The sequence below is a fragment of the Lontra canadensis genome, unplaced genomic scaffold (genome assembly GCF_010015895.1).
Source record: "Lontra canadensis isolate GAN:19392208 unplaced genomic scaffold, GSC_riverotter_1.0 scaffold137, whole genome shotgun sequence".
In the NCBI taxonomy this organism is placed as follows: domain Eukaryota; kingdom Metazoa; phylum Chordata; class Mammalia; order Carnivora; family Mustelidae; genus Lontra; species Lontra canadensis.
Window position 1 is genome coordinate 3,151,272 of NW_022631131.1, and position 12,000 is coordinate 3,163,271.

General features: G+C 36.5%; 1 protein-coding gene across 16 annotated transcripts in view; it reads left to right on the forward strand.

Moving 5' to 3' along the window:
• The window catches only part of SYNRG (synergin gamma), an 87,100-nt gene that overhangs the window by 16,859 nt on the left and 58,241 nt on the right, over positions 1-12,000 (forward strand). For 15 of the 16 annotated variants that reach the window (XM_032843316.1, XM_032843317.1, XM_032843311.1 and 12 more), the window contains exons 4-6: positions 8,918-9,048; positions 9,688-9,793; positions 10,315-10,426. In XM_032843316.1, coding sequence (XP_032699207.1) covers positions 8,918-9,048; positions 9,688-9,793; positions 10,315-10,426 — 349 coding nt within the window. Of the gene's footprint in view, positions 1-6,358; positions 6,364-8,917; positions 9,049-9,687; positions 9,794-10,314; positions 10,427-12,000 lie in introns of all 16 variants that reach the window. The other variant, XM_032843319.1, reaches the window with a different exon arrangement.

Here is a 12,000-nt window from a genome sequence, read left to right on the forward strand (position 1 = left end):
GGTGTCATTGGGCTTTTTTTCCCCCAAGTTCCTTCAGGTGTAAGATTAGGTTCTTTATTTGAGAGTTTTCTGAGATAGGACTGTATTGCTGTAATCTTCCCTCTTAGAACAACTTTTGCTGCATCTCAAAGATTTTGGACATAGTATTTTCATTGGGCTCCATATATTTTGAGATTTCCTCTTTGATTTCTTGGTTGACCCATTCATTGTTTAGTATCATGTTATTTGTGTTCTTTCCAGATATTTTCTTATGGCTGATTTCTAGTTTCATACTGTTGTGGTTGAAAAAAATGCATAATACGATTTCAGTTTTCTTTAATTTGTTGAGACTTGTGGACTAAGATGTCATCCATCCTGGAGAATGTTGCATGTGCACTTGAAAAGAATGTGTAGTCGACGGTTTTGGGATGGAATGGTCTGAATATATCTGTTGGGTCCATCTGGTCTAATGTGTCATTCAACTATCTCTCCATTGATGTTAAGTGGAGTGTTAAAGTCTTACTATTATTGTATTACTGTCAGTTTTTCTCTTTATGTCTGTTAATGTTTGTTTTATGTATGTATCCTATGTTGGGTGTATAGATACTGATAATTTTTATATCCTCTGTCCTTTTGTCTCTTGTTAGAGTCTGTTTTAATGTCTATTTTGTCTGATGTAAGTATTGCTACCCTAGCTTTCTTTTCACTTCCATTTGCATGGTAAATGTTTTTATATCCCTTACTACCTTTTTTTTTTTTTTTAAGATTTTATTTATTTATTTGACAGAGAGAGAGAGATCACAAGCAGACAGAGAGGGGGAAGCAGGCTCCCTGCTGAGCAGAGAGCCAGATACGGGGCTCAGTCCCAGGACCCTGAGATCATGACCTGAGCTGAACGCAGTGGCTTAACCCTCTGAGCCACCCAGGCACCCCTCCCTGATTACTTTCAATCTGCATGTGTCTTTAGCTCCAAAGAGAATCTTTTGTAGGCAGCATATAGGTTGTGGGTCTTGTTTTTATTCCAGTCAGTCACCCTGTCTTCTGATTTGAACATTTAGTCTATTTACATTTAAAGTAATTATGAAGGGACACCTGGCTGGCTCAGTCCGTAAAATATGTGACTCTTGATCTCCGGGTCATGAGTTGTCCCACTTTGGGCATAGAGCTTACTTTAAAAAAATTAAAAGAAAATAAATCTCTTAAATAAAGTAATTGTTGATAATCGTGTTCTTTTTTCTTTTTTAAGATTTTATTTATTTGATAGAGATCACAATTAGGCAGAGAGGCAGGCAGAGAGAGAGGAAGGGAAGCAGGGTCCCCGCTGAGCAGAGAGCCTGATGCAGGGCTTGATCCCAGGACCCTGGGATCACGACCTGAGCCGATGGCAGAGGCTTTAACCCACTGAGCCACGCAGGTGCCCTGATAATCGTGTTCTTATTGCCATTTTGTTACTTCTTTATGGTTGTTTTTGTCATTATTTTTTGTTCCTTCTTGTCTTGCTGTCTTTCCTTGTGGTTTGATGGCTTCCTTTAGTATCATGTTTGAATTCCTCTCTCTTTATTTTTTTGTATCTATTACAGGTTTTTTATTTGTAGTTACCATTAGGTTCATATATAACATCTTATGCCTGTAGCATTCTATTAAGTTGATAGTCACTTAAGTTTGAACTCATTCTAATAGCACTAAATTTTTACTTCCTGCTCCTATATTTTATGTATATGATGTCATACTTTACATCCTTCTATTTTGCAAATCCCTTGGCTAATTTTTATAGATATAATTGGTTTTACTGCTTTTGTGCTTTAACCTCCATGTTGGTTTTATAAGTGACTAATCAACTACTTTTAATAGATGTTTGCATTTTACCTGTGAGATTTTTTCCTTTCATCATTTTCTTATTCCTGATTGTGGCCTTTTCTTGCCAAAGAATTCCCTTTAACATTTCTTATAAGGCTGGTTTAGTGATGAACTCCTTTAACTTTTGTACATTTGGGAAATTCTTTATCTCTCCTATTATGAATGATAACCTTACAGGATAGAGTATTCTTGTTTGCAGGATTTTTACTTTTAGCACTTTGAATATATCATGCCACTGCCTTCTGGCCTGCAGTGTCTCCTGAAAAGTCAGCTGATACCTTGTATCAGCTGTCCCTTGTACAAGGGAAATCCCATAAAGCTATCAGCTGACTTTTCTTTTTTCTTGCTGCTTTTAAAATTATCTCTTTATCACTACTTCTTATTTATTGTATGTCTTGATATGGACTTCCTTGAGTTTATCTTGTTGGGGGCTCTCTGATTCCTGGATCTGGATGTCTGTTTCCTTCCCCAGATTAGGAAGTTTTCAGCTATTATTTCTTCAAATAAGTTTTCTGCCCCCTTCTCTCTGTGTTCTTCTGGGATCCCTATAAAATGAATATTGTTATGCTTGATGCTATTGCAGAGTTATCTTAACCTGTTCTCATTTATTATTATTCTTTTTGTTGTTGTTGCTGTTCAGGTTGGTTGCATTTCATTAAGCTGGCTTCCAGATTGCTGATCCATTCTTTGGCGTCCTCTAATCTGTTGTTGATTACACCTAGAGTATTTTTAAATTTTAGTTATAGAATTCTTTAGCTTTGACTGGTTCTTTTTAATATTTTCTCTTTGTTGATGGTCTCACTGAGATCCTCCACTGTTTTCTCAAGTCCAGTGAATATCTTTGTGACCATTACTGACCATGCCTGAACTCTTTATCAGGCATATTGCTTATCTCCATTTCATTTAGCTCCCCTCCTACACTTTCTGATGTGGGCTTTTCTCTGTAATTAACTGTGGACGGTCTATTCTGCCAGTCTTCAGGTTATTTTCAGAGTTAGTCACATAGATGTAATTCCTTTCTCAATGTGTCCATGGGAGGAGGTGAGCTCAGGATCCTCCTACTCTGCCATCTTCCCCAAACTACCCTCATTCTGTTTTTTGTTTTTGCTTTTGTTCTCTTAAGTAGGCTGTACACCCAACATGGAGCTTGAACTCATGACCTGAGATCCAGAGTTGCATGCTCTAGCTCTACCAATTGAGCCAGCCAGGTGCCCCCTGTTTTTTTGGTAGTAGCTGTTTCAGTGGGTGTGAGGTAGTGTCTCATTGTAGTTTTGATTTGCATTTCTTCAAAATATGATGTTGAGTAGCTTCTCATGTGGTTATTGGCCATTTATATATCTTTTTTAGAGAAATGTTTATTGAGGTCTGTTGTCAGTTTTTGAATTGAGTTTTTTATTGTTGAATTGTAAGAGTTCTCTTTATATTTTAGATATTAATCCCTTATCAGATGTGTGATTTGCAAATATTGTCTTACATTCTGTGGGCTCCTTTTTCTCTGTGGATAGTGTTTCTTGATTTAAGGTTTTCATGGAGTCAAGTTGTTTATTATTATTATTTTTTAATGTTTGTTAGAATTTACCAGCAAAGCCATCAGGTCCAGGACTTTTCTTGTTGGGTGATTTTGATTACTCATTAAATCTCTGTGGCTATATGATAAGCCTTCTCAAAATTATTTTAGCTATTCTAGTTCTTCTATCTTTCCATTCATGTTTTAGGATAATGTTGTCTGTATCTATGAAAAGTCTTCTTGGAGTTTTGATAGGAATTATGGTAAACCTTTTTTATCAATTTGGGGGAGATTGACATCTTTAATATGTGGATTCTTGTATTATATGAGCAGTATATTGTCTTTATTTAGGTCTTTGATTTCTGTCATCAGCATTGTATAGTTTTCACCATATAAATTCTTTAAATGTTTTGTTAGATTTACATCTAGGCATTTCATTCTTTTGAGTAATTATAAATGGCATTGTGTTTCTATTTCAGTGTCCTATTCAAGGCTAATATATAGAAATTATTGATTTGGGTATGTTCGTTTTGTAAAAATTAGAGGAATTTTTTTGTAGATTCCTCAGGGTTTTCTGTGAAGATAGTCATATCCTTTTATCAAATTTTAACACCATATTTGCCTTATATTTTTTTAAAGAATTGAACAAAACAGTTATAATTCCATTCTTCTACTTCCATAGAGATGGTTATCACTATCAAAAATTCAATGCTTGGGGCGCCTGGGTGGCTCAGTGGGTTGGGGCCTCTGCCTTTGGCTCAGGTCAGGAACCCAGGGTGCTGGGGTCAGGCCCCGCATTGGGCTCTCTGCTCAGAGGGGAGCCTGCTTCCCTTCCTCTCTCTCTCTGCCTGCCTCTCTGCCTAGTTGTGGTTTCTGTCTGTCAAATTAAAAAAACCTTAAAAAAAATTTTCAATGCTTATTGTTTTTGTATGTATTCTTATACTTCTACTATTTAAATGTTTGAATATTCATGGACATTATATATTTTCTAGGTTTTGTGCCCTTCTGCATTTGATTTTTTTAATTGGACATTGTTTCTCCCCTAGATTTATCCCTGTTACAGAGTGAAGCCAAGTTTGTTCATATAGCTGCTGTGTAGTATTCCAATGCATGAGTATATATACTACGGTTGATGGACATTTAAGTTGCTTCCAATTTTTTGCTGTTCTAGTTTTATTGATTTCTAAGAGTTCATTGTATATTCTGGATTCTTGCCATTGTGATTATTTATGTTGCCACTATCTCCTCCTATACTTTGGTTTGTCTTTTAATTTTGGTGGTAGTGTCCTGTGTTGTAAAAGTTAAGACAGATGGATAAGTCATTTCTTTTATGGTTTTGAGTTTTATGTCTCATTAGATATAGTCCTACTCTGAGATCATAATATTATTCTCCTGTATTTTCTTATTAAACCTATCTGGGTTTGATCTTTGGTATCAGTGTGAGTCTAAAGTTCTAATTTTATTATTTTCCGTTTGAGTAGACAGTTGTCTTCAAATCACTTATCAATAGCCCATTCTTTACTCATTGATTTCTAAGATTACTCCTATACTATCCAATTTCTTTATATGCTTTGGGTTAGTTTCTGGGCTCTTCTGTTTATCCCATTGCTATCTCTGTCTATCCCTGCGTCAGTAACTTAGTCTCCTAATTTTTCTAGCCCAAGATAAGCCTTAATAACTGCTAGTGTGGATCTTCTTTTAAAGAATTTTAGCTATTCATATTTCTTTCCTCTTAAGTATGAATTTTTAAGATAATCTTGTGAAATTCCACATAAAATCTGTCGGGATTTTGATTGAAATTCATATTTTTACTTTTTTAGTCTGTCCTGTCTCTCCAGTTACTCAAGTCTTCAGTAGCCTTCAGTATTCTACATCTATGAGTGAACTTCTTTATCTTTAGTGTTTTTAGCAGTTTTTTGGATATATCTCAGATTTCTGAGTTATTTCTTTTGTCATGTGATCCACCCAGTATATAACTAAAGTTTAGTATTTTTTAACCTTTTGGTATATCTAGATTTCAAAAGAATGAATTAAGAAACTGTATAAATGTATAAAGTAACTTTTCAGTACTAGGAGAAAGACAAAATATCATTTAGCAAGCTTGAATCTTCTTGAAGAACAGAATTTTGTAAATAGGAAGGCAATGTGCAAGAAAATGCCTTCTTTCATTCTTTATTATTTTTGTGGAATATCTGGTCTTTTGGCCTATATGAGTTGAGTGGGGTTTTGGGGTGGGGGGTTGCATTTTATGTGCCTTGAGTAAACTAAGTCAAATTTTTTTTAAGATTTTTATTTATTTATTTGACGGACAGAGATCACAAATAGGCAGAGAGGCAGGCAGAGGGAGAGGGAGGGAAGCAGGCTTCCAGCTGAGCAGAGAGCCTGATGCAGGGCTTGATCCCAGGACCCTGGGATCATGACCTGAGCCGAAGGCAGAGGCTTTAGCCACTGAGCCACCCAGGCGCCCCAAACTAAGTCAATTTAAAAAGGAACTTAATTCCTCATCGCAAGAAAGAAATGATGAGGGGTGCCTGCGTGGCTCATTGAGTTAAGCCTCTATCTTCAGCTCAGGTCATGATCTCAGGGTCCTGGGATCAAGCCCCGCATCAGGCTCTCTGCTCGGCAGGGAGCCTGCTGCCCGCCCCCACTCTCTCTCTGCCTGCCTTTCTGCCTACTTGTGATCTCTGTTTGTCAAATAAATAAATAAAATTTAAAAAAAGAAAGAAAGAAAAATGGTGGTTATGTGACATGATGGAGGTGTTAATACTGCAGTGGTAATTATTTTGCAGTATGTCAACAGGTTGCATACCTTATAATTACACAGTATTACGTCAGCGACATCTCAGTAAAGCTGGAAAAAATAGGGAATTGATTTAGTTATTATACTTAAGTAGATCTGGAAAAAAAAAAATAAATGTAATCCTAGGACTACAGTGCTAATTTTTAGCAGCAAGAGAACCACACCATGACTAAAAGTAAGTATACATTGCCACCCCCACACAAGATTTAGAATAGACAGTGTTAGTAATTTCAATATGAATTATTTGTAACTCCCGTTGTAAGGTCCTAAAACCATTCATAAGCCTTCCAAGCTGCTACTCTTCATTGAGCAAGTATATGACTGATGATATGAATAAACACACAACAGAACACATTAAAATTGTTTTTAAGTCTAAATCTGTGGTAGCTGGTAATTGGAGAGGCAGCATGGTCTAATGGTGGAGAACATGGACTTTGGAACCAGACACTTCCTCCTTCTAATACTGGCTCTGCCACTTACCCACAATAAATAAGGTAGTTAACTACTTTGTACTTCAATTTCCTCATCTATAAAATGAGAATAATAGTAGCACCTACTGCCTCGTTTTGTTACAAGAATTAAGTGTATTAATATATGTAAATCCCTTAGAAAAGTCCCTGGGACATATGAGGAGCTTTATAAGTGTTAATATTAAGGTATCCTTGTTGATTGTTATCAGAAATATCTCTAAGGATCTTACATATATTGAGAATAGTGTATGTAAGTGCCTACTTCTATAGCTGGCATATGGCATGAACACAATAAAATGATACATATATTATACTATGAAGTGTTCATTTTTCTTATTTAGTTGCTTTGACTTTGTATTTGCCTGCAGAATCCTACTTTGTTCCAGAAAAAAGATAGGGTCATCATTGTTTTTGAGAGTGTATTACTTCATCAGTATAATTATACTTCGTCAGTATAGTTTTTAATAATTATAATAATGGCTATTTACTCATATATGCCACACAGTCTTCTAGGTGCTTTACCCACATTATATTATTTCTAGGCCTTAAAACAATCCCCTACTGTTTCAATGAGATGCACTTTTTTCAAAGTTCAGAATGAGTGGATGTTTTTGATAATATCTAAAAGGAGTACTTTGAGGAAAACACTAACATGATTTCTTCAACAAAAAGATCAAGATCTTAAATCTTGATCTAAAATCAAGATCTTAGTGTTGTTTAAAAAAAAACAAAAACCCAGGTGGCTCAGTTGGTTAAGCGACTGCCTTTGGCTCAGGTCATGATCCTGGAGTCCCAGGATTGAGTCGCCCATCGGGCTCCCTGCTTGGTGGGCAGTCTGCTTCTCCCTCTGACCCTCTCCCCTCTCATTATCTCTCTCTCTCTTCTCTCATTCTCTCTCAAATAAATAAATAAAATATTTTAAGGAAAAAAAAAAAAACATTAAAAATGGGGCACCCAGCTGGCTCAGTCAGCGGAGCATGTGACTTTTGATCTCGGGGTTGAGTTCTAGCCTCTTGGGTGTAGAGATTACTTAAAAGTAAAGAATCTTTGGGGCGCCTGGGTGGCTCAGTCATTAAGTGTCTGCCTTTGGCTCAGGTCATGATCCCAAGGTCCTGGGATGGAGCCCCGCATTGAGCTCCCTGTTTGGCAGGAAGTGTGCTTCTACCTCTCCCAGTTCCTCTGCTCATGTTCCTACTCTCACTGTATTTCTCTCTGTCAAATAAATAAATAAAATCTTAAAAAAAAAAAAAGTAAAGAATCTTTTTAAAAAAATGAAGTGATAAAAATCTGACTATATTAATTCCCATAGTGGGAAAATAATCTTAACCTTAAAGTAATTTAAATTTCAGTAGTTTACATTAACCAAGTTTGTGTAAGTAAGGGAGTTAACCGTTATTACAAACACATCCTTCATCCACTGTAACTGAAAGTAGCCATCCTGAAATTAACGGACTGGGCAATTTGGGTGACTAAAGTAGCTAGATGCATGTATTTTGGTTTTTGAAGGATGAGAGGATAAAAGGTTTAGAAGAAGCAAGGAGGAATATTTCCCTTATTTACAGGAAATGTAGAGGAGAAGCAGCAGTCTCCAAATGAGAGAGCGCTTCAAGGGATAGCTAGGTTTCCATTAGGGAAGAGAAGGGAAGCCTGTCAGGGAGAAGGCTGAGAAGTAGAATTTCCACTCAGTGTAAAATAAGCCATTAACATCATTATCAGTGTCATCATCATCATTATTAACGTTAGATTTTGTGATTAGCTATTGTGTAATACTATTCTTAGTACTGGATGCTTGAATAAACTTTATACTGTGGTATTGCTATATCACTTATTGCTGATTGAATATATTTTGTTTTCTGTGGAAGTTTGACTATCAGGCCTGTGATAATAAACATCAAAATATTTATTATCCTATCACACTTACTGGGAAAGCATGTTTAATCTCATCTTTGGAATAACTACCATATGGCAAGCTCTAATATGTTGCTGGAAATACGAAGACATGTAAGATATGATACCTTTTCTCAAAGAATATGGGTTAGTGAACTGACCAGAATATACCCGTGTGCTTCCAAGCACACACGCCCTCAGACTGTTAGCAGTGGGCACCTCTGAGACAAGGAAATGAAAGGGATGAGATAGTAAGGGGAGCTTTCCATTTTTAGCCTGTGTATTTTGACTATTATTTAAAAGATAATCATATGGTTCATTAATAAAAACACTAAGTAAGAATTTATGGAAGTCATTGTTTTTCTGTGTAATAATTAAAAGGAGGAATTGTGTTTTTCAAGCCTTTGTTTCTTTCAGGCAGGAATACCAATGGGCCCAATGCCAGCAGCAGGGATGCCTTACCTGGGACAAACGCCTTTCCTGGGAATGCGTCCTCCGGGCCCACAGTACACTCCAGACATGCAGAAGCAGTTTGCTGAAGAGCAACAGTAAGAGATCTCAGGAATCAAGCATAAAGACGCATGATAGCTGCTATTTTAAGAACAGTTCTTTAATGCAGATTTGAAACCAGTACAGTCGTGTCGCATTTAAGATACTTGCAATACATTTTTATATATAAGTTTTAAGCAAGAACAGACCTTATGGATCCTCTAATTCAACCCTATGATTTCACATTTAGGGAAAATGCAGTTCAGAGGATGCAGTTTCTTGTCAGCCTCCATCACATAGTTACTAGCAAAGCCTGGACCCGAATGTAGGCCTCCTGATGCCCCAAGCATTCCTCTTTCTCCTGTACAATACTGCCTTCCCAAGTCAGAGTTTCTTTTTTGTCTACCTCCCTGTTTTTTGAGATTATTTTTGAATGTAAAAGATTGTCCCTTTCTTTTGCAAATTAGACAAGAAATAAATTCATATCTATAACTTAGGTAAATCATTTTTTGGACTCATTTTGTATATTTCAAAATTAATGGGGAAATAGCGTTGTCTTAAGAAAATCAGATATAATTAGCAGTGAGGGTTTTCATTCTAGAAGTATAAAGTGATATTGCTGAAACTATTAGAAGTATGAATATGACACAGTTGATAATCTCTGAAGCTACTTCTTTACTAGATTGTTTTTCCTTCAGAAAACGATTTGAACAGCAACAGAAGCTCTTAGAAGAAGAAAGGAAAAGACGCCAGTTTGAAGAGCAGAAGCAGAAGCTCAGACTTCTAAGTAGTGTGAAACCAAAGGTAATATATTCCACCACCGCAGCCCACATCCGCCCTGTGTGTGCCTCTCACCCATTCAGGGGATTCTGTCGCCTGGGCACCAGCCCAAGCTCAGGCTGTGGTTGATTCATTTGGGTCTAAAAGTGAAGAATTCTTCTTTTCCTGTAAGACACTATCATTGAACGGAATGGGATATCAACCATCATCATCTCAGGTCTTTTTTACTACCACTGGAATGTTCATGATCTTTCTTGGGAAGATTAATAATTGATTTTAATATTAATATAGGATACTTAATATTATTTGTGTCCTGAAGTATTTATAAATGAACCCTTTAATATTTTTGTGTTTTATAGATTGTCATTTTATGCATTTCATATACTTACACACTTGTCAGTGTTTTTCTGACTTGGAGAATTCCCTATCAGTAGTCTGTGGTAAAAATATTGAAAACAGACAAATATCTGTACTTTCAGTTTGGGAGAATCTAGGATGAAGTGAGCCATAAGTGAAAATATATGCATATATCTGTTGTCTCTTAGACAGGAGAGAAGAGTAGAGATGATGCTTTGGAAGCCATAAAAGGAAACTTGGATGGATTTTCCAGAGATGCTAAGATGCACCCTACTCCGGCATCACACCCTAAGAAACCAGGTAATTTTAATTTAAAATTTTCCTTTTATTGGAAGGTGATTTCCTGTGTGCTTAATTGACCATTATGTGTGTGTGGAGAGTCAGTGCTCATCTCATCCTTCAACCTGAACAAAGATTTGGATGTTTTAAAATGTATAAGGGGTTAAGAATAGCATATCATTAATAGATGAAGAGTTGTTGAATCATTCAGCCAACCAACTACTCTTTTCTGCTGGCATATATTACATTGATAAATTTTCCTTAGACCCTTGTATTGTAGTACGTTTTATAGGTGATATCAGTAGGGAATAATATAATATTGGCACAGTTACCGGTTCTTTCTGGGACAGCTTTAACTCTGTCTTATTAAATTCACTTGATTATATACTCAGATTCTCATTCCAGATGTGCCCCAAAGTAAGATATATAGCAAGCTTGAAAAGAGAATGGATATAGCAGTCAGAATGAGTTCAGAAAGCAAAAATGTAAATAAAAATGAAAATTATAAGCTAAATAACTACTTAGGAAGTAATTAAAAAATAAATATTGGAATGCTTAAAACTGGAACCTGCGTGGAACTTAGAAGGAGAAGGCGGAGATGAATGGTCATTGTTAGGGCAAACACTGTTCTGTCCATACAAAACACCCTCTTTTGACAACTAGGTGTAGTTTGACAACCTCATTGTTAAATAATAAATTGTTTTGGCGTTTGAGGTCTCAGGAGTTGAGTCAACATGCGTGCAGTTAGCTGTTTCTAGTTAACTGCTCTGTGCTTATCCAAAAAAAGATTTTTGAAGCAAGCTCAAGAAGTTTCCAGAGCTTCTCCAGTTAGGGACTTAACATAAAGTTCATTAAAAAAGTTTTCAACCTTTTACCCACCAAAGACATCTATTAATACCCTTGCCCCCACTGACTGTTTACCTTAAGATATGGAATATACGCCACTGCCTTCAGCTCAGGTCGTGATCCCAGGGTCCTGGGATTGAGCCCTGAATCGAATCGGGCTCTCTGCTCAGCGGGGAGCCTGCTTCCCTTCCTCTCTCTCTGTGCCTGCCTCTCTGCCTACTTGTGATTTCTGTCAAATAGATAAATAAAATCTTTAAAAAAAAAAAGATCTGGAATATACAAACAATCACATAATTTTATACTTCTTCTTAATCATATATATCACTGTTGAGAGTTTATAAGCCAAAATATATATGACACATAGATTAACATAATTCCAGTCAAATGCAAAGAAACATTGGTTTAACATTTGCAGACTTACTGCTGGTAAATAGGGTCCATTTAAAAAATACTCATAGTAGCTCTCGGTTTTCCATTATTACCATTTTCTGTCAGTGCTGGTCTGAGAACCCAAATTAAGAACTTAAATCCATACTCGTGTAACCATTTTTAGGAGGGGTTGGAGTTCATTGGGTCATGGCTTTTTGGGTTTTTTTTTTTTTTAAGATTTTATTTATTTATTGGACAGACAGAGATCACAAGTAGGCAGAGAGGCAGGCAGAGAGACAGAGGAAGAAGCAGGCTCCCTGCTGAGCAGAGAGCCCGATGCAGGGCTCAATCCCAGGATCCTGGGATCATGACCTGAGCTG